The 23,656-nt window shown below is 44.5% G+C and overlaps 1 protein-coding gene across 2 annotated transcripts in view; it reads right to left on the bottom strand.

The window, feature by feature from the left end:
- SV2B (synaptic vesicle glycoprotein 2B) overlaps positions 1 to 23,656 on the bottom strand; it is a 72,585-nt gene that overhangs the window by 9,114 nt on the left and 39,815 nt on the right. For both annotated transcript variants that reach the window (XM_082198484.1, XM_082198485.1), the window contains exons 3-8: positions 8,627 to 8,807; positions 7,193 to 7,344; positions 5,472 to 5,605; positions 4,124 to 4,213; positions 2,936 to 3,046; positions 1,800 to 1,888 (exon numbers count right to left, since the gene is read on the bottom strand). In XM_082198484.1, the coding sequence (XP_082054610.1) occupies positions 1,800 to 1,888; positions 2,936 to 3,046; positions 4,124 to 4,213; positions 5,472 to 5,605; positions 7,193 to 7,344; positions 8,627 to 8,807 (757 nt within the window). The remainder of the gene's footprint in view (positions 1 to 1,799; positions 1,889 to 2,935; positions 3,047 to 4,123; positions 4,214 to 5,471; positions 5,606 to 7,192; positions 7,345 to 8,626; positions 8,808 to 23,656) is intronic.

A 23,656-nucleotide genomic window follows, 5' to 3' on the forward strand; every position in this document is an offset into this window, starting at 1 on the left:
GGCTAATAGCCGTAAATAAATAAATAAATAAAAAGATCTTTGTATTAATACTGATAACTTAGGTCCAGGGTACTACCTGAACCCTTATCTTCCAGCTGAGGTCATCTGCAGAAGCATCATTGGTCATCCTCCAAGTTGACAAGTCTCATTTGAGAACAAGAAGAAACTGAGCCTCTTGTGTCATTAGCCCAGTTTTGTGGAGATTCAGCAGGTGCCTTCCATTTCAACTTTTAAATGGCTGCTGATTTTTTTTCCCTATTCTAGAGCTGGGTTTCTGCTTGAACCCCTGGAGAACCACTGCCAGTCTGTGTAGACAGTACTGGACTAGACAGACCAAGGCAGATTTCTATGTTCCTAGGTCTTTGGGTCTAAGCCTAGGTCTTTGCCGAAGAATTGATGCTTTTGAATTATGGTGCTGGAGGAGACTCTTGAGAGTCCCATGGACTGCAAGAAGATCAAACCTATCCATTCTTAAGGAAATCAGCCCTGAGTGCTCACTGAAAGGACAGATCCTAAAGCTGAGGCTCCAGTACTTTGGCCACCTCATGAGAAGAGAAGACTCCCTGGAAAAGACCCTGATGTTGGGAAAGATGGAGGGCAGAAGGAGAAGGGGACAACAGAGGATGAGATGGTTGGACAGTGTTCTTGAAGCTACCAGCATGAGTTTGACCAGACTGCGGGAGGCAGTGGAAGACACGAGTGCCTGGCGTGCTCTGGTCCATGGGGTCACGAAGAGTCGGACACGACCAAACGACTAAACAACAACAACAACAACAAGGTCTTTGGGGGAAAGGCTGCAGTTCAGTAGTGTGGAATATGCCTTGAATACAGAAGGTCCCAGGTTCAGTCCAGGTTCATCTTCTGGTAGGGCTCTCCTGAAACCCAGGAGAGGCACTGCCAATCAATACTCAGTATATGGCAGCTTCCTAAGTTCCTAACCTTCACAAAAGATAATGATGGGAAAATAAACTATCTCTGAAATGTTCAGGACAGGTTCCTGTTGCTCTTATTTAGCCTTGCAAGAGTTACAAGGCAGCTTCCTGTATTTCTGATTTGAATGTTTGTTGCTCTGAGGAAACAGGCAAAGTCTATCAAAGGAGCAAATATTTGTTTTGCTAAGACTGGCGAAATGTCTCAGGCAGACTTTACCCACAGGAAACTTGGCAGTTGCCTTATACCAAGTCAAACCATTGGTACTTCAAGCTCAGTATTGCCTAGACTGGCTGCTAGGGGTTTTCTAGGGTTTCAGACAGGAGTCTTTTTCAGCCTTACTAGGAGATGCTGGAGATGGAACCTGAGAGCCTCTGCTTGTGGGATAAGCTGCAGCTTAGTGGTAGAATACCTGGTTGGTTTGCAGATGGCCCAAGTTCAATCGTATCCATCTCCAGGGAGGGTTGGAAAAGAATCATCTCTAAAAATTGGAAGAACCACTGCCAGTCAGTGTAGACAATATTGAGCTAGAGCAGCCTTTCTTAACCTGTGGGTCCCCAGATGTTGTTGAACCACAACTCCCATCACTCCTAGCTAGCAAGGCCAGAGCTCAGGGATGATGGGAGTTGTAGTCTAACAACATCTGGGGACCCACAGCTTGAGAACCACTGAGCTAGAGGCACCCACAGTATGATTCACTATAAGGTAGCTTCCTTTGTATCAATAGTAGAACCTTATTTAAGGTTTTTAGCACATGCTGGATAGCGAGCTATGAGGGATGCTGTACTAAGAGATTTCTTGCAGGGTTGGACTGGATGATCTTCAAAATCTCTGGTTAATAACAGGTTTGAGAATTCCAAGGCACATACCTTAAGGCCATTGAGAACCACACAATTGCCAGGAAAAGCGTGTTCATTCTGTACTGGGCTGTCAGACAGTATATTACATTGTCCATAACCTAAAAGAAAAGGATTGTCCAAAGAATCAGTTACAGAAAAAGTCCTAAGAAAACTAACTTCTAATGTAGCTTATATCCCCTCCAAAAATGAAAAACAAATACCTGTTTGTTTGTGGAAATGGCGAATAATTTATTATGAGTATTTTCATTCAGTGTTTTTACATTGTAGCCAGCTGGCTAGATTCAGTGAAGCAGGCTTTTTTATCTCAAATCCTACATTTGCTTTAAAACCCACTATGACATAAATTAACTGAATCTTGGTTGATTAATCTATGGGGCAATTTAAATAATTTAAAACTGAGGTCACTGTCAGAGGCAATTAAGTTCTGGTGTATCACTGGAATAGGGAACCAAAAAATAAAATATGAAAGGTACTTTGCCTTAAATATGGTATTAAAGATTTTTCCAACAAATATAGTCCCGTCCCCCCACTTAACAAGAAGTGACAGTGTTATTTATTAATTCCAATGTACACTTACACTGCCAACCTAGCAGTTTGAAAGCACGTCAAAGTGCAAGTAGATAAATATGTACTGCTCCGGCGGGAAGGTAAACGGTGTTTCTGTGCGCTGCTCTGGTTCGCCAGAAGTGGCTTAGTCATGCTGGCCACATGACCAGGAAGCTGTACGCCGGCTCCCTTGGCCAATAACGCCAGATGAGCACTGCAGCCCCAGAGTCGGCCACGACTGGACCTAATGGTCAGGGGTCCCTTTACCTTTACACTTACACTTATTTCAGTATGTCAGGAAGACACCTTTACCGATGCTGATAATATAACATAATCTATATGCAATGAATCGCTTGGTAAAAATGCAGGTGGTTGATCCACTTAAAAATCTCTGTTGAGTTGAGAGCCTTACATGAAACCAAATATTTGTTGATTAATAGGCTGGGTGGTCAAAGTACTGCACCCAGATGTAATCAGGAAAGGTTGCAATCCCGTGACCTGTTCATTGTGTGGGCAGGTAGCACAATGACAGATCTAGGCAATCAATCATTACTGGTTGTTGTGTGCATTCAGGTGCCACCACCATCCCCCTCCCATACCTGTTTGAGGGTGGTTGTCACTCTAACAAAAGAACGCTGGTACCACGTCCCTGTGGAACACTGTATTTCAATGAATTCGTCTATCTGCTTTGGAGTTTTTATGTTGGCTACCTGAATAAACAAGAAAAAACAAGCCAAAATATTCAGGCCTTGACTTCACAGCAACCACACTAAGCTTTGTTCTTGTAAGCAATTGCTCAGAAACAGCACAACAGAGGGTTGAGTCAACCGCCACCTGAATAAACACCTCTGCATTCCAATCCTGAGTACGTTTACTTGGAAGCAAGTCCCACAGTGTACAAGGAGGCTTATTCCCAAATAATTGTACTTGGGGAAGGGGCATAGCTCAGGGGTGGAATGACTGCTTTGCATGCAGAAGGTTCAAGGTTCAGTTTCTGGCATCTCTAAGTAGGCAAGGAAGGTCTTCTCTCTGAAACGCTGGAGAGCCACTGTCAGTCAGTGCAGATTATACTGAGCTAGATGAACCAATGTTTTGACTTGGGATGAAACATCTCTAGGTGTTTTGAACCCAGCAGTGACTAGGTTTAGGGATGAGGGAGAAATCTGATTCAGTTTACATTTGAAGGCAGATCTCCCTGATTCTCAATTTCTGAAAGAAACACACCAACTGAAACAGCCATCTTTTGAAATTTGCACATCTCTGAATTTTGCAATGCAGTCTGCTAGCCAAGTAACAAGCACAAAAACGCACATATTGGTGAAAGCAACATACACAAATGCATTATATTGGGGGGAATTGTTTTATAGAAATGTGTGTATTGGGCAGAAATGCATGGGGGGAATTGAATGCATTAGGAGAAATTTGCACTAAAATGCTGGTGAATTTTCACGTGGTCTTTTAAAAAAATATATATGCAAGGATGATGTGGAAATGTGGCACATAGGACTGGAGAAATGAGAAGCCAAAATTGGCAGATTTGCCCATCCCTAGCTGGAGCTGATGGGAGTTGGGTTGGGGAGAAAAGGCTCTTCTTGCCTGGATGGCAACCATGTTTGCCAATTGGAAAATAACCCTGAATTAGAATCTGCATACTGAATCTTCGGGAGAAGAAAGAGGTAGGTTGTGGGCTTTATGCAATGTATATAAAAAAACCAATTAGGTTTTGAATCTTTGACCAAAGTCTCCTATTGAGGTGAAGTGCATTCCTAGGAAGAAAGCATGCTTACCGTGAACACCCTCTCTGGCTCGCCTTTGGCCCTCATGTTGGTGTCGTGGACTTGCTTGAGGATCATCCAGGCTTCGTCATGCTTGCCTATCTGGAAAGGCCAAAGCAAAGGATGTCAGAAAGAGCACTTCCTTCAGAAAATGTTTTTACGATCCAGGCTCTTTCTCTCCAGTTATGCTATGGCTCCATCGGAAGTCACATGGGTTTAACCACGGTGGGATGATGTCCTAGCCAAGGGCAGAAGTTCTGGATTCTGCCGGAGAATACCTGTACAATGTGAGGGGGGACCCTCTGGCTCGGGGGCTGAATGTGGCCCCGCAGACCTCTCTATGTGGCCCCTGAAACTCTCCCTAAGCCACACACCCTCTTCCCACACCCTGAGCATTTTTGCCTAGTTGGAACCGGTCCTTGAATTCCAATAATGCCTCTTGCTTGCCTGAGTGGAGAGGGGTTTGTGAGTGTGTACAGAAACCATCTGACTGTAGAAAGGTAAAAATAGCATTCACTTGTACCTCTGGCCCTGCCCACCAGTGTTATGTGGCCCTCAGAAGGTTAACCAGAATGGAAAGTTGCCCTTGAAGAGGAGCTCCCCAACTCTGCTGTTCAACATTGGGCATGTTGTTTTATAACATAATGGACAGCAGAGTTGTTGTCTTCTGGATGGTTTCACACCTGGACCTTTAGCATCAACACAAAATGCATAGCAGGCAAAACTTGGCAGGGAGATAAAGTGATGATGCGGAAAGTTTTCCCTGATTTATGCCAGATAAAGTGAGAAGGGGTCCCCATTCTCATCTTAGCCACAGAATGAAGCATCCTGAGAAACTCTATGCAAGTTTCTAGGCCTTTTTCTTTTAATTAAAAAAAATGCAATTACACAATTAATAGTGTGATCTAAAGGATATGTACTCAAAAACAAGTCCTGTTGAGTTCAGTGGGGCCTACTGCTGGTTGCCTTGCAATGATATAGTTGCAGGTAGGTAACTGTGTTGGTCTGCCATAGTTGAAAAAATCCCTTCCAGTAGCACCTTAGAAACCTACTAAGTTTGTTATTGGTATGAGCTTTCGTGTGCATGCACCCGAAAGCTCCTACCAATAACAAACTTAGTTGGTCTCTAAGGTGCTACTGGAAGGATTTTTATTTTTATTTTGCAATCAAAATCCTGTACTGACCAATATTCCAAAGGGCTCTGAGAATGAGCCACTGCTCCCAGACCCGAGCAAATGCATTAGGTGTTGCAGCTTATGTCAAACAAATCACAGTCCCTTTGGCTTCTTTTGCTTATGGCATATCCTCTAGAAGAATCTGCACAATGCAAAGGTCTGTTTTCTCAGACATGTGTTCTTACCTCCAGCAAAAACCGTGGGCTTTCTGGCATGAACTTCAGGGCAACCAGAGATGCGATGCAGGGCAGAGAGCAGACAACCACGAAAACTCTCCAGCTGTGGAAGTGGTAGTTGGTCCCCATACTGAAGCCCCATCCTATAAGCAAAGGAAAGCGGCTACAGCGAGGGATGGAAGATGGCATTCTTTCCCTTTCCACCCTGAATTTGTCCCATGCAGTCATGTTTCCGTTCTACTGCGGTTTGTCTTCCCCCATCAACTGCATTATATGTCTTGCTGCCCACTGTGGCAGATTTATGTGACTTAAGTGATTTGTGTAATTAATTATGTAAATTACCTGGCCATGCTGCAATTCCACCACATTCATTTCAATGCTAGGGAAACACAATAAAAATTTGGGGCGGGGGCATTATAGTCAGTGGCATATCATTTGCTGATGGAAAGCAACCAACTGACAGCAAATACCAATGGGTCAATTTGCATTCTGGAATCCTGGACATGGGGACAAATATGCAAACACCAACAATGTCCTCTTTTTTCCTGTTTTCATCAGAATTCTCCAACATTCCCAGATGGCAGAGCACATCTTATGTTCCAGGTAGTGAAGGTGGGATGCTGGAGGGATGCAAATTCCTGCAAGAAGTCAAGTTACAGGGAACCAGGCAGAGGGCCTTCTCGGTAGTGGCACCTGCCCTGTGGAACACCCTCCCACCAGATGTCAAAGAGAACAACTACCAGACTTTTAGAAGACATCTGAAGGCAGCCCTGTTTAGGGAAGCTTTTAATATTTGATGCATTACTGTATTTTAATATTTTGTTGGAAGCCACCCAGAGTGGCTGGGGAAGCCCAGCCAGATGGGTGGGGTATAAATTGTTGTTGTTGTTGTTGTTGTTGTTGTTATAAAAAATGTCCTGATCTGCAACTCCTGGACTAATGTTCAAATCGGAACTTAGGTATCCAGGGATCTGAATTTGAGGGATTTGACCTTTTGAATTCCTGTACCAAATGACTTCACCTCATGGACTAATGTGTGAGGTTAGCTATCTAGAAATCCAGCCTTTGCAAATGCAAGGGATTCCTCCTTGATAAGATACCAAATGGCCTAATCTGCCCTTCTCAGGGAAATAGTTACCTTCCAAATTCTGCACTTCCCGAAACATAGTGACCCCATTCTTAATAGTCTTTGTGTGCCAAAACAGGTGCTTCGATGCAACTGTTTTGGAGAACATGCCCATGTAAAAATATATGAAAGCACATCGTTAAATATGTACATTGAGGGAAATCTGGTTTTAAGAATGCAGATTAACACAGAAAATAATGGAATTGTGGGGTTTAAAAAAAATAATGCATAAGTAAGGTGGACTGGAAATAGATAGTTCTGGCCATTCCTTATCCTTGGTATCTTCAGTGAAGAGCATCTCATGGAGTAGGGCTAGGGATGACCCCTGACTGAGACCCTGGACAGCTGCTGCCAGCCAGAGCATGCAGTATTGAGCTAGATCAGGCCACGTGGGGTTCTTGAGGTGTCACTGGCTTAACTCCCATCAGCCAGTGATCTGACTTGGTATAAGCATTCCTAAACCTGGCCTTGCTAAGTCTGGCCCCACCTCCCAGTCCTACTAGGCGTAAGGGAGCATTGCTGTTTAGACAACCAGCAAATCCTCAGCCTGAATGCCACACATGGATAAAGGCCAGGGGTGCCGTCTGAATCCAGAGGTGATTACCGTAGTGCGGGATGATGCTCCAGGCCATGATGGAGGCGTAGAGGGCTCCAATCATCCAGAACATGCAGAGCCAGCTCAGATGCTCCCCTCTCTTCTCACGAGACAGGAATTCGGAGAAATAGGCAAAGACAATGGGGAGAGTCCCTCCAATTCTGAGGAAGCAGGTGAGGTGGGAGAACAGACAGGAAGAATGAAAACCAGGCCAAAGTATTGCTCTTAATATATCCAGTTCTGAATAGCTTCAGATCAGTTTACCTGGGGCTTCCATATGCCCGGAATTTTCTGGACACAGCCAGGCTGAAACCCTGGAATCCAGATTTTCACTTTTTGAAATATGGCAACTCTGGTTTACCTGTGTGGTTGTATTACCTTATATATGCCCACTTGACCGCTGGGACTGGCCTTGTTATAAGTGCCATGTAATACTCAATCTACATTTGCAAGCACCTACCCTTCAGAACCCCCCACCCAGAATGATTCATATATATACCACAGTTGGTACTGTATAGCATGAGACTCTGAATCTCAGGGTTGTGGGTTTGAGTCCCACGCTTGGCAAAAGATTCCTGCATTACAGGGGGTTGAACTAGATGACCCTCGGGGTCCCTTCCGACTCTACAATTCTGTGATTCTATTGATGTCAGACAAGTCCCTTCCCTGTACTCTTTATGTTGCCTGCTAAAAACATTTTTGGTTAGGCAAGCCTATCCTGGTGGGTAGAATGTTCTTGGTCTACAAAAATGGGGAAGGACGGGACCACTTGCAAGAAAGGTGGAATATAAAGGTAGTAATATATACATACATTGTGCGTGTATGTGTGTGTGTGTATGTGTAATGTAGTAATAAATATAAACTATAAATTCATACAAACATAAATGCAGGACTAGCATTGAAGCCTAGACCCCAGATGCTGTTTTGCTGGGGCGGGGAATTCAATCCCATACCAGCAAATTCAAGTTGCAAATTCAATTAAAGATGGTTTGTGCCACTTCCATGAATTAAAAAACCAGGAAGTGATATGGAAACGTCTTGGAAAGTGTGAGACAACAATGGCTTAATGAGGCCTAGCCTTCTCACAAGCAAATCAGAATGAGTGATCAATAAATGGCTTGTCTGGACCAGCAGGTGAAGGAGGATTCAATTCTGCTGGCTGCAGGGATCTGCTTCTCTCCTGCTTGAGTCTGCTTGCCCAGTGTATTCCCTGTGGGAAATTGTCTGCCTCTTTCCTGCCCAATGGCCCACCCATTCACAGCCCCAGATTGCTCCAGGAAGCCCAACCCAGGGCAATCAAAGGCTATTGCCTCCCAACCCAGCCAATATCCAAATGCCACAAAATGGGCCTGGTTCAGTTTTGAGATTCAGGCCAATCTGATATAGAGACCTATTTGTTAATGCAAGCTGGCCCTTTACCAAGCTGGGTGTTGCATAGCTTACCCGAAACCAGAGATAAGGCGACAGAAGAGGAAGAATCCATATCCCTGTACAAACGAGGACAGGAACGCAAAAGATGCATTGATGGAGAGAGACAGAATGAGGCATTTCTTCCGGCCCAGTTTGTCTGCTAGGCCACCCCACATAATAGCCCCCAGCATCATGCCCAGGTAGACAATCAGTCCTGCGGGAGAAACAAAGACAAAGGGGAGGTTTAAAAAAAAAGAGAAGAAGTGAATCTACTTCATTCCAGACAAAGCAAAGCAAAAGAAGACAAAAAATCAGATATATGTAGCCATGTTGGTCCAGAAATATTGATAAGGGAGACATTTATTTGTTGGCATGTTATTGGAAAATGACTTAATTTGCATATAGAATAAGAGAACAAGAAGAACATACTTTTAAAGAAGATTGGAAAATGCTTATTGAATATATGGGGGGATTGTGTACACTTGAAAACGTTGGCAGCATTAAGATAAATTCAACAGTGTAAACAAGTTTTGATGGATGTAATAATGGAATACTGAATGGTTTAGTTTATGTAAAAGATGCAGAGATTTATGATATGAAAAATGAACCATGGAAAGAGAAGAAAGGAAGTCACTGATACTTTAAGGTTGTTTAAATGAATATTTTAAATTGTAAAACAGAAAATTTAATAAAAATTATACACACAAAAGAGGGAAATGACTTAATTTGTATCTAACCAAAGCAATATAGCTATCTCTTGAAATTCTGGAGTTTGCAACTCCCCAAATTGCATGCAAAATAGTTCATGTTAGGGGGAGATGCACAGCAGTGTATTAGTGATAAGGGTGTTGCATAAATATTAGGGGAAATTGCTTGCAAAAATGCAAATATATTGTGCAAATGAAAAATTTGCATGAAAATGCACGCTTTAAAAAAATAATAAGTAAAGCAATGCAGAAAGGGTGCAAACTGAATTTAAGACTGGAAAAAAGAGAAACTGAAAGATGCCAAAATAGTCAGAGCAGGGAAGGGAGAAAATGGACTGGGTGGTGGTGGTTCCAGCTAGGGCAGGGTGTTTGTGTATGTTGTGGGCAAGCATGAATCTGTCCCTTGAGGGGGAAATTTGATGGTTGGAGGGTATTCATCACTGCTCCATCCCATTTTTGCCTCTGCCCCCACCTATCACTGACATGTTGCCTACCTGGGAAGTTGCCTACCAGGGGAAGTGGCCCTCATGCTGAAAACATCTTCCTATCCCTGCTTTGCATGCAAAAGCTCCCAGAATATGGGAATCCTGGGTAAAAAGAATGTTAGATTGCAAGACTCTGCACCCAAGACTGCCATGAGCTGTTGTGAACTGCAAAAAATAGAAGTGCCACATTTATTGGGCAAATGGACTCGAACAATATAAGGAGGCTTCACATGTTTATAAGGGGCTGGACTTCCAGACTGATAAAGCATTCTGGGTAACCTGAGAATTCCTGCAGAAAGCCCAATGATATGTGTGTATGACTAGGCGTGGGCCTGTGTATGTCCTAGTGATTGTAATGGTGCCAAGGCTCACATAGGGATGGATGGATCTGTCAATTTCAATTATCTCCATTTCTGCAGCCATTTGCTTTCCCCCTTCTGAATTCTTACAAAAATTCATCACGCTTCAATTTCTCCTCATATGCCTCTTCGTATGCATTTTAGCTAATGTGCCCTGATATGCCCATTTTTACAAGCAATTTCCCCTAACATGATGCATTTGGGTCTGTTGTTTTTCACAGATATCCCACGCTACGTGCATTTTTGTACACACTGGCTGGAGAACAGCGTTCCCAAACACAGAGAGGTGCTAATTTCAAAGGACAGCTGTGTTTCAGTCTGTGTACCGGTTTGAGAAGTGTGAATGCAAACAAAATCACATTTCTCCTTCGGCCCAAGTGTTAACTGCATAGACTTTCAGCCTGAGTTCATCTCAGCTCTGAGTGAGATTACGTGCCCACAAGAGGGCGCTGCGAGCTGAGTCATCAGCGACGCCTTGCCTGACTAGTTGTTGCTACACTCAGAGAGATCAGAAATGCCGTGAGCCTCAGGCGGCCTAAGCAGCTTAAAGGCGCACGTGTCCTCTGTACGTGCCACCAGTGACGGGGGCAGGTGTTTGGCATCTTAGCCCTGCTAACTCATCCCAGTGCAACTGGTGCTGCAGGAAGATCAGCAGGGGAAGAGAGTTCAGTTGTGTTGAAAACCAGGAGGTGGGAGTTTATAAAGGGATGTTAGTATGTCTCTTTGATTCTGTGATTGGATGGCAAGCAATAATTTTAGGTGTTTCTGATGGATCCTGGAGAGGGGAGAAAATGTTAACGTTGAATCAGTTGCTCGGAAAGATTACCAAGTTCTTTCCTTCAACACTTCCCTATTAGATCCTAGATTTTGGAAAAAGTGCTAAAGGAGGGGGGGCAGACTGTAGGAATGGGTGCAAAATTCAATTTCCCAGCAATCACATCTTCCTTCCTTCTTTCTTTTACAGCAAGCAGCTAGTCCTCATGTCTATAAAGATACCCATGAATGTGAAATGGGTGAGCAATTCCCAGTGGGCCAAATCCTGATCTCCTCCAGCTTGGTGGTCCAGCATTGACAGGTAGGCAAGAACACTCATCTGCCAATCATCTGACATTATAATGATGTCAGGTGATTGATAGGTAGCTTGATCCCACCCACTCACCTTTCAACGTTGACCCTGGGTGGTAAGGTTCAGGCAACCCCCTCCATTTACACTCGTTCAAGATGTGTCTGCACACATGCACATTGCACAAAAAATGGAAGTGACCCGAAGATGTCACAAAAAGGGTAGAAACAGGTGGCTGCGAAACAGGATGTTTGCAGAGTGGGGTGCCTCAGGGTTCTGTCCTCTCCCCCATGCTTTTCAACATTTACATGAAGCCACTGGGAGAGATCATCTGGGGGTTTGGGCTGGGGGTTCATCAGTATGCGGATGATACCCAGCTCTACCTCTCTTTCAAATCAGAACCAGTGAAGGTGGTGAAGGTTCTGTGTGAGTATCTGGAGGCAGTTAGAGAATGGATGGCGGCTAACAGATTGAGGTTGAATCATGACAAGACAGAGGTCTGTTTTGGGGGGACAGAGGCGGGCAGGTGGAGGACTCCCTGGTTCTGAACGGGGTAACTGTGCCCCTGAAGGACTGGGTGTGTAGCCTGGGAGTCATTTTGGACTTGCAGCTGTCCATGAAGGCGCAGGTCAATTCTGTGTCCAGGGCAGCTGTTTATCAGCTCCATCTGGTACGCAGGCTGAGACCCTACCTGCCCACAGACTCTCGCCAGAGTGGTGCATGCTCTAGTTATCTCCTGCTTGGACTACTGCAATGCGCTTTATGTGGAGCTACCTTTAAAGGTGACCCTAGCGGCAGCTAGACTGGTGACTGGAAGCGGCCACTGAGACCACATAACACCAGTGCTGAAAGACCTACATTGGCTCCCAGTATGTTTCCAAGCACAATTCATAGTGTTGGTGCTGATCTTTAAAGCCCTTAATAGCCTTGGTCCAGTATACCTGAAGGTGCATCTCCACCCCCACTGTTCAGCCCGGACACTGAGGTCCAGCGCCAAGGGCCTTCTGGCGGTTCCCTCACTGTGAGAAGCAAAGTTACAGGGAACCAGGCAGAGGGCCTTCTCAGTAGGGGCACCCACCCTGTGGAACGCCCTCCCACCAGATGTCGAAGGAAAAAACAAAAGATGTCTTTTAGGAGACATCTGAAGGCAGCCCTGTTTAGGGAAGCTTTTCATATCTGAAGGATGATTGTATTTTAATATTTTGTGGGAAGCCGCCCAGAGTGGCTGTGGCTGGGGAAATCCAGCCAGATGGGTGGGGTATATTATTCAGTGTTGTTTCAAATATACACATAATTTCACTTAAAGGCAGCCCTGTTTGGGGAAGTTTTTAATGTTGTGAAGCTGTGAAGGGAGGCTTCACGCTGCCTATCGGAGCTTGCGTGCAAGCAGGAGGGGGCATTGCCTCAGTTAGGCAATGAGAAGCCTCCCTTACCAGTTGAGGGATCCCCGCCCCCTCCTGCTTGCAAGCAAGTAGGAATGGGATTGGGGCTGCTCCGATGAGAAGGGAGGCATCGAGCTGCCCGAGCCTCACCACCGCCACTGCCGCTCTCGGCCCTCCTTCTCCGTCTTCTGTGTTTGACCCGCCACGCACCGCCTCCCCACCACCACTGAAGAATCAACAACTCAGGGGCTGCCCAGGCTCATGAAGAAAGGCCGCCCCTCTGCCTCCGACATTGCTGCAGCATCAACACCCCGAACGGTTTTTTATTAATTATTTATTTGTTTATTTATGTGTCCCGAGATTCATTGGAAAAAATCTGGTAACCTTAGACTGAATTCCCTGCATACCTGCTGATTTCCAGTGGGTGGGATGGGATAACCTTGTTTTCTTCAGCATTCATACATGCCAGCCAGTTTCCAACAGGAGCTTGCTGGTGCACCGGAATGGAACAGGAATGAACAGCCTGTGCATCAGGCAATGCGTGGGGTGGAGGTGAGGAGTTCAATCATGTTTTCTGCAGCCACATTGCTATCCGCTCCACATCTGATGTTTCCTGATGCATCACGGGCCAAATGGGGAGGCCTGGAGGGTCAGGTTTGGCTGGATGTGTTGCCCACCCTTACTCTGCATCAAATGCTGGCTTTGGAATGAATTCAGTTCTCCTGACTAGTCAAAAATTCAAACCCGAAACGCTTTGCTAAATTAAAAAGCAATGCAGCACAACAACAATAATATATAAGAGAAACAGTGGATGATTTCATAACAAAAGCCTTTAAAGCTCATGGTAATCAGACCTTGGAGGAATCCATAAATGCTGTAATTTCTCCTAATAAGAATGTAAGCAAATCCCTTCATAGTGACTCACACAGTATTTAAGCTTTTCAGGATGTTGGCAGCAAGCCAGCTGCAGTTCCCTTTCATTTATTCATCATTCCACTTTTTTTCCAAGGGGATTGTTATTCAATGGATTGATCATGCATGCAACTATAGACGACACACAAGCAAACACATCCATTACAGAGTGTATTCTGCAATGAGATCTTGAAACTCAATTCACAGCTGGTTTGTAAGTTGTATGCATAAAAGGGTCCTGATCACTGTATGGATTATTGGACCCTGGGGATTGGCAATTGGCAACCCTCAAGCTAAATTCAGCCCTTGGAGAAATGCCATCTGCCACTTGTCCCTCTCCCTATTGAAGTGGCCAGCTGTCATTGCTGTTTGGTGCTTTTTGAATGTCTTTTTGAGGCAGGGGTGGGCAGAAGTCAGGTTGGGATGTCCTAGCAGAAGTCTGCAAGATTTGCAACAAACTGGTTTCCAACACCAGTTGTTTAGCAACAGTAACATCAAAGGGGCTATCTTCCTGGGACTGTTGGGATAGCTCAGTGCATGAGACTCTTAACCTTTGCCGCATCAAGCAGTTGGTCCCTTACCTTTCCTGCCCCGACCTGGCCACAGTGAGCCATGCGACGGTCACCTCCAGGCTTGACTACTGTAATTCGCTCTACGCGGGTCTGCTCTTGTAGCTGTCCCAGAAACTCCAGCGGGTGCAGAATGCTGCAGTAAGGCTCCTCACAGGGTCTCTGCCATGGGAACATATTCACCCAGTGCTTTTCCAGCTGCACTGGTTCCCAGTGGAGTACAGGGTCAGATTTAAGGTGCTGGTTTTGTCCTTTAAAGCCCTTCACGGCCTACGGGACCACCTCTCCTGGTATGCCCCACAGAGGACCTTAAGGTCCATAAATAGCAACATCCTAGAGGTCCCGGGCCCTAAGGAAGTCAGATTAGCCTTAACCAGAGCCAGGGCCTTTTCAACAATGGCTCCAGCCTGGTGGAGACCAGGGCCCTGCGGGATCTGATTTCTTTCTGCAGGGCCTGTAAGACAGAGTTGTTCCACCTGGCCTTTGGCTTAGAATCAGTTTGATTCCCTCCCCCTCTTTCTTTTTCCCTTCTCCTCCTGTGAAGAGGCTGCATCTTAATGTTTTAATGTTGTATTTTAATCTTGTTTTTTTAAATTGTATTTTAATCAACTTGTTTTTATTATTGGTTGTTAGCCACCCTGAGCCCGGTCTTGGCTGGGAAGGGCGGGGTATAAATAAAATTTATTATTATTATTAACCTCAAGGTCATGGCTTCGAGACCCACATTGGGCAAAGATTCCTGCATTTCAAGGACTTGGCCTACATGACCTTCAGGATCCCTTCCCACACTTCAGTTCTATGATTCCCCCATAAACTAGGCAGCTAAAATGATAAAAGATAGCCAGGAGAGGCCTTTTTCTGTGACCTCAGTTCTGTTCTAGTAGACAATGCAGAGCTTAAGAACATAAGCCTGCTGGGTCAGTACAATGGGTCAGCATCCTGTTCTCACAGTGGCCAACCGGATGCATGTGGGAAGTCCACAAGCCACATTGATGGATCAGTGGTCTAACTTGGTATGAGATTCATGGGGGATGAAGCTATCAAAGGCTACTAGCCACCAGAGCTGTGTTCTCTCCTCGTTTTCAGAAGCGGCGTGCCTCTCATTATCAGCTGCTTGGAATTGCATGGGGATAACTCAGGTGTGGGTCCTACTTGCAGGCTTCCCATTCAGGCATCTGGTTGGCCACTGTGAAAACAGGGTGCTAGATTAGATGGGCCTTTGCTCTGATCCAGCAGCCAGGCTCTTCTCATGTTTATTTGCTAAAGCTCCATTGCTCAACCTCTGCCCCAACCCCTCTCCCATACAGGGATAGTGGCCCACTGGTCAGGGCTGTTATAATGTTTACTGGGTGGGTGGGGACACTGGTGTCCTCCAAATGTTGATTTCCAGAGGCCATAGTCCCAGACAATTAACCGTCCTGACTGGGACTGATTGGAGTTAGGATCCAACAACCTCTGGAAGTCCAGAGGTTTGTCTCCCTTGGTTTGTTGCAGTTTGCTTTGTGTGATGCCTCTGGCTTAACCCCTTAGGCTTTCCGCCTAAACACACAACATGAAACTAAACCAAAGTTTGCAGAATTCAGCCCTTGTTACTCATCCTTTCCCCTCCTTCTCCTCCCTCCCCAACTGTTGAAAAATAAAATTTAAGTTCCTTGGGGCAGAGGCAAACACCTATTTGCTTGTGCTACTCTGTCAAGCGCTGTCAACAGTGAACTGCCGTGCACAAAATATAATTATGTGAAGCACCTTTTCCAGTTAAGGCAGCTGCTGGGAGCTGTTGCCCAAAGTATCTGGAGGGCACCAGACTGGGGAAGAGCTGTACAGAAGCATCACCTGATGCCATCAAGGAAGTTCATGCATTCTGCCTGAGTTCACGCTCTTGCTCCCAGATTAAAAACTGAACGGCCAGGCTGGATAAATTGCTTTCTGCAGAGAAAATCCAACTTCCCAGCTGTTCATCCTAAGCTCCTTAAAAACGGAAGAACACACAAACGTATCTGATCCAGTGAGCCAACCCATCCATTTTGCTTTTAACAAAAGAACACGTTCTCATTCGAACACTAATGTGCTTCCCTGGCAGTCTGTGTGGATACTGTCCAGGGTTGTTGTCAGGGAATAGTCTAGGGAGCCTGGGTCTTTTGTGCAATCTCCAGCCCCTTCCCCTGCTTGTGGGCTTCCCACAGCCACTTGGTGATTATAAGGTGCAGGAATAGATGGGTCTTTGGTTTGATCCAGCATGGCTCTTCTTATGTTCTTGAAGTCCCAGTTCAAGTCCTGACACCTCCAAATAGGGCTGGCAGAGGCCGCTGTCTGAAACCCTGGAAAGCCCCTGTCCCTGGGAGGGTTACCAACATCTGGTGCTCTCCAGATGTTGGGCTTTCAACTGCCATCAGCTCTAGCCAGCATGGCTAATGCTAAGGGATGCTTGGAACTGGTGTGCCACAACATCCGGCTAGCACTATGTTGGCTATTCCTAGTTGGACCAGTGGTCCAATTCAGTGGAAGTATGTTCCTAAAAGGAACATCTATGATTCAGCACATGCTTCGCATGCAGAAAGGGAAGGGGTAGTTGTCCTCTTGTCCTGTTTATTGGTTTCCCAAATGCACCTGGATAGTTAAATGGGCCTTTGGTCTGATCTGCCAATGCTTTTCTAATGATCTCAGAGGTCAGCAACTGGAAAGTCTTCAGCTTCACATGGTCCACTGAGTGATCCTATATGGCACTCTGATCTCACTGTGCTCTTATTACTTTTCCTGGTAGACATGCACGTGGATGGAGAAGAATACCTTCCTTCCTCTCACTAACATCCCTCAGTCTCCTCTCATCCCCTCTCTCATTTACATCATGAGCATGATGGATACATTTCAAAACAAGCTGGCCTCCCTCACATTACACACATTTTTGCATGAACACCAGGACTTCCTAGAGCAGGGTTTCCCAAACATGGGTCTCCAACTGTTCTTATCATCCCTGACCTGGTCCTGCTAGCTAGGCATGAAACAGCTGAAGACCCAAGTTTGGGAAACTCTGCTTTAGAGGTATCTATATTTGGGGGGGTAGGGGCTGGGGGCCCCTATGCCTCAAAAGCATGGGGCCAAAGAGTGGATCTGAGTGCAGCATGCCTCCAGCAGCTGGCTCCTTCTCCTCCTCCTTCTGCCATGGAGGGGAAGGAGGGTCGGAACACCCTCTTGCTGGTGGGAGCACCAAGAGAAGGTGGAAGAGGAGCTGCAGGCTATTGAGCCATGTGGCTTCTGCATTTGGCTCTGCCCCAAGCTCCTCTGGATGTCCTGACCTCATGCGTGTGACACCGGGACATCGGTATGTCACAAACACAAGAAGAGCAAGATAAAAATGATTGGAATACATGCATGCAAACATACATAGGCCCCAGCACACTGACTATCAGCTCTACAAATAGATTTGGGTTAGTTATATGCCCTTGAGGCCAGCAACCCAAGTTCAGGACCCATTTTGTTATTTATTCAAAATCCTGCCATATATATACTTTGTATCGACATCAAGCAGTTATGAAAAATCTCCCTAGCCAGGCATAGCCTAAAGCACTTGCGTCATTTGAAATTTCAAGGTGGGTGGGAACAGAACAGGGCAGATTTCTGGAGGAATGTTATTTCTACAATCCAAGTTTTCTCCCCCACTCATGCTGTGTGGCACATTGAAATGACTAATTATTCTAACTAAGCATAGGTTCGTTCTTCATCATTTTATTCTGTGCAAGAAGCCTGGATGGGGGGGGGCAGCTGCCTCTTGCAAAATGCAGGGGAACTTCTTCCAAACTGGCTGAGAACAGCATCTATGCTTAAACCAGCCACTTAAGTCACTTTAAATCCAATATAAATTAATAGGGATGGGCTATCCTGAATCAGCTCTTGCCTGCTCTGTTTTTTTCCAGCACTGCTATGCTGAAAATCCCTCCTCCATCCCTCCCTCCCCAACCATTCTCCATCAATTAATGGAACAGGAAATGGCAATCAAACATTATCAAAGGCGAAGAGGAAAAAATGGTGAAATTCTCAATGGTGGGGTTTGATGTTTCATGGTATTTATCTTACATTTGAAGTGGCCAAATGGTGTTTGTGAATGTCCTTTCTTTATCCTGCAACTCATCTCATAAGACCATAAGAAGAACCTGTTGGATCAAGCCAATGGCCCCTCTAATCCAGTATCCTGTTCTCACAGTGGCCAACTAGATGCCCTAATGGGAAGCCCACAAGCAGGACCCAAGCACAAGTACACCTCCTGCGGCTTCCAGCAACTAGTATTCAGAATTATTATTGTGTCTAACAATGGAGGCAGAGCACAGTGGCCTTAACCTCTATCAATTTGTCCAATCCTCTTTTAAAGCCATCCAAGCCAGTGGCCATTGCTGCCTTCTGTGGGAGTGAATTCCAGTATTTAACTATGTGTTGTGTGAATAAATACGTCCTTTTATCTGTCCTGAATCTCCGAACATTCAGTTTCCTTGGATGTCCATGAGATCTAGTGTTATGAGGGAGGGAGATGATAGGAGATGATAGATGATAGATAGATGATAGATGATAGATGATAGATGATGATAGATAGATAGATAGATAGATAGATAGATAGATAGATAGATGATAGATAGATAGAGATAGATTAGATATATAGATAGACAGATAGACAGATAGACAGATAGACAGATAGACAGATGATAGATGATAGATGATAGATGATAGATGATAGATATAGATAGATTAGATACAGATAGGTAGCCGTGTTGGTCTGCCATAGTCAAAATAAAAAAATTCCTTCCAGTAGCACCTTAAAGACCAACTAAGTTAGTTCTTGGTATGAGCTTTCGTGTGCATGCACACTTCTTCAGATACACTGAAACCTTTTCAGTGTTTCATTTTCAGGTTTCTTTTCAGGTTTCAGTGTATCTGAAGAAGTGTGCATGCACATGAAAGCTCATACCAAGAACTAACTTAGTTGGTCTTTAAGGTGCTACTGGAAGGAATTTTTTTATATAGATTAGATAGATAGATAGATAGATAGATAGATAGAGATAGATAGATAGATAGATAGATAGATAGATAGATAGATAGATAGATGATAGATAGATGATAGAGATAGATAGAGATAGATAGATAGATAGATGATAGATAAATGATGATAGATGATAGATGATAGATGATAGATGATGATAGATAGAGATGATAGATGTCTGCCACAGTGCCATTGACTGTTCATTGCTGTTTTGAGTAGTCTTTAATTATTATTTTTTAAGAAATCAATTTGGAATAATTTTATTTTTTAAGAGGTAAAACTCCAGACTTAAAAACAAAACCAGTGAGTACACTGGTCTCAGGAGCCACCCTTCCTGGCTTTTTGCTCTTCCAACAAACTTCAGGGGAAGTCTACTTAGATAAGGTACTGCGTACTTCCCTGGTGGGTCTACAGAAGGCTTCAGTTGGCTGAACAGCCCTGCAGAGATAACATCTCTTGTATCTGCCTTAGAAGGACCCCTTGGAGCTGTCCAAGGTTCTGAAAGTTCTCTGCTTGAATGGGACTCCTGACTGCACACTGCCTGCAACCAATTCAATCCTCATACTTCCACAGGTCTGGGCACTCCCTCACTTTCTGCCTGCCCTGGAAGAGGCCATGTCTGCACCACGGGACCTCCTCACAATCTCAGCACTGCTCTGCTCATGCATTTTGTTGTTTTTATTACATTTTGGGGTTTTTTAAAAAAAATTATAATTTTCAGATTTATACATTTCAACAATTTTACAGTCATTTTAATATTTCAAAACTTGACTTCCTTCCCCCTCTTTCTGCAGTTCCTTAAATTTATTTTTAATATCTTCTGCATATCCAGATTAACTTAGTTTGTTCACTTATTCATCTACTTTAAATATATACTCTTATGAAACGGCAGGTTATTACAATAATCCTGCCAATGTTCTTATCTGTTTACAATTTATCTGTAAATATTCAATAAAGCATTTCCGTTCTTTTATAAAAAGTTTGTTATCTTGATTTCTTATTTTTCCGGTAAGTTTTGCCATTTCTGCATCTTCCATAAGTTTTTGTATCCATTCTTCCATTGCTGGGACTTCTACTTTTTTTCCATTTTGGGGCAAGTAACCTTCTTGCCGCTGTAGTAGCATACATAAATAAGTTTCTATACAGTTTAGGTAGTTCTGTCCCTATAATTCCCAAAAGAATTCTTTGGGGAATCATTTTGGTTTTTAAAAATCTGTATACCTCCCTTCATTCAAAGATCTCAGAGAGGTTCACAGTATAAAAATAGAAAATAAAAACACAAAATACATAATAAAAAACAAAAACACAACAAACCCATACCACCCCACAAACACATTTAAAAGGGCATAGAATTTTAATCAGCACAAGGCCTGGTTGGAGAGAAATGTTTCCGTCTGGCACCTAAAAATAATGAAGGTGACAGACAAGCCTCCCTGGGGAGAGCATTTCACAAATGGGGAGCCACTGCTCTGGACCTCTCATGGAGGAGACACCCAAAGAAGGGCTTCAGATGGTGATTGTAAGGTCCAGGTTGCTTCATATGGGAAGAGGTGGTCCTTTGAGGTATTGCAAGCCTAAGCCATTTAAGGCTTCATAGGTCAAAACCAGCAATTTGAATTGGGTCCTGGAACTAATTTGTAGCCAGCGCAGTTGGGCCAGGATCGGTGTAATATGCTCAAACCGTCTTGCCCCAGTGGCTGCCCAGTTCTTCACCAGGCTGAAGTTTCTGAACCATCTTCAGAGGCAGCCTCGTGTATACCACATAACATTAGGCTACCCTGTGCAGATAGAGGGCCACCAGCCAAAGTTGATGGAAGGCACTCCACACCACTGTGGCTACCCGAACCTTAAGCGACAGCAAAGGGTCCAGAAGTACCCTGAAGCTACACAGCTGCTCCTTCAGAGGAGGTGTAACCCCATGAAGAGCAGGCAACCTCCCATCTATCCGGTTTAGGGAACAACCCTCTAAAAGTGCCTCAAGTCTTATCCCGATTGAGCTTCAGTTTGTTAACTCTCATCCAGACCATTACCAAGGGAAGACATCCATTGCCCCACCTGGAAAAGTAAAGCTATGTGTCATCCTATGCCCTTTTAAAATGTGGGTGTTTTTTGGGGGGAGGGGCTATTGGGATGTTTATTTTTATTATGTATTTTGTGGTTTTTATATCTTGATTTTATTCTGTGAACTGCCCTGAAACCCCCACGTATAGAGCGGTATACAAATTCTAATAATAATAATAATCAGCAGCAGCAGCATTTTGCTGACAGCATACTCCAAAACTCTAGATAACCCCCTTGGTGGTTTCATGTAGATGTTAAACAGCATGGGGGATAAAATCGAACCTTAAGGAACCCCACATTGAAGGCTCTACTGGGCCGAAGAGCACTCCCCTCTTGTTCATTTCAAATTGGTAAGCAAAAAATAAACCCTTTTAAAAAAATGTAAGAATAGCATTGGGCTGATTAGACTGCGACTTTGCATACATCTGAACTTTAATGTAAGTATTACTGTCTTTACCCTGTGTGTTTCCCTCTGATTTCACTACTTTCACTCCACACACACAATGCATGAACCTGCTAGCTCAGGATAATGCTTTGTGCCTCTGATTCAGATGCATCTGACCTAGTCCACAAAAGCTTATGCCATAATGAAATCTGTTCGTCTTTAAGGTGCCACAACACTCTGTTTCTCAGGCAGAACACAGAAAGTGGCACCAACTTCTGGTAGAACACTCTGCTGGTTTGCAGTAGACCAGAGACGGTTTCTTATTCCTTATTATTTAACAATAGCAACTGTAGTGGTTGGGAGTTACTCGTGCGTAATCCTGCCCCGTTTGAGCATCGGATTGCCTGGTTAAACCCTCTGGACTGCACAGCCCATCTCAGCGTGGCTGCCCTTAGTCACTCGTAGAGTCTGTCTGTGGGCGTTTCTTAAAGCGCTGCCAACATAAGAGTTGTTTGACGCCTAAGCGTCTCCTCCTCTCACTGCGCGGGAGTCTCCTGCGCAGGGTGGGCGTGGGCAGCAGGGTGCTTGGGCTCTCCTCACTAACTTCCAACGAAGAGTCCTGGAGCCCCTGCACCTCCCTGTCCCATTTCTCTCCTGGATCTCTGGTGTTACACTCATTCTCTTCCCCTCTTTCCCAGCTGAGTCTCCCCCTAGCGCTAGGACCTTCTCCTGCAGAATCAGAGACCCTCTCCTTCTCCCGTGCCTCTGATGTCAGTTCCCTGACAGCAACGAAACAACTTTCCACAGAATACTGAAACAAAGAAAACTCCAGGAGTGGACTTGTGCAGGAAAAGGCCATAAGTTCAGTTCAGTTCTGATGTAAAAAAAAACACCAAAAAAAACCCCAGAATGTGTTCAGGAACACAGCGCTCTTTCATTCTAACTCTCTGTTTTTTGTACCCGACTTTGGAGTTCTGGTAAAAACTATAAAGTAGGTCTGACAAATCTGAAGTCTGTGCCCTAATCAGCTGACCTAACAATGGTTTCTAGTCTTCTCTACAAAGCTCTTCTCCACCACCACACCACCTCTCTCTCTCTCTCTCTCTCTCTCTCTCTCTCTCTCTCTCTCTTCATTTTTTCCACTGCCTCAGTTCAGCCTTGGATGGAGATTCTTTTTCATATTCACAGCCTGATCAGTGCAATCCTGCCAGGGCTACACATAAAACAATGCTGGGCAGACTGTTCTCTTAGCATTGGGCCGAAGGAGACAGTGACATCTGGCAGATTGGAACACAAATAATCCCAGCAGGGACAAGCAAGCTGGGCTGAATTGCCCCTGCCAGGTGCGGAAATATCCGACTGATTTATGAGACTCTGAAAGGGAGAGCATAAAAATGGAAAGGCCTTGGATTCGCTAGGATTTCTTTGTTTGAATAAACAGAGCTGGACACAAACTTAAAGACCTGCTGCAACCTAGGTAAAAGAAGAAAATGAAGTAGTGCAACCTGAAATCATATGTTTGTGGTTCAAGGTGCAGTTTGGGGGGGGGATTCAATTCACTTTGAATTTAAAGGCAAACTGACCTAATTCACACTTTCCAAAACAATACAAGAAATGAAACACAGTCACCATATGGCCCACCTTTCAAAATTCACACTTCTCTGAATTTTACACTACACTTCTCCAACCTTGCAACTTTTACAAAAATGCATATATTGGAGGAAGGCATTCATTGGGGGGAAAATAGTGAAAGTAACTTTTGAAAGTGTTATATCTGGGGAAACTGCTTGCCAAAAAATATATGTGTGAATGACTCAAAACTGAATACAGAAATCTATTTACCAGGGGGGAAATGCACCAAAATGCGGACCAATGTTCATTTACAAATTGCTACAGGAACTGTTTTGGGGGAAGCCATGGCTGTTTAAAGTGGCATGATGCTGCTTCAGCTGTATAGTGCAGATGTGGTAAGATAGAAAGATATAGAGGGATATCCAACAAAATTATACTCATAGTAGACCTACTGAAATTTATGGACCCAAGTCCACTTATTTCAATGGGTCTATTCTATGACTTAGTTGGATACACATACACACACACACACACACACACAC

Source organism: Podarcis vaucheri (genome assembly GCF_965113315.1).
Source record: "Podarcis vaucheri genome assembly, chromosome: 14".
Taxonomy (NCBI): Eukaryota; Metazoa; Chordata; class Lepidosauria; order Squamata; family Lacertidae; genus Podarcis; species Podarcis vaucheri.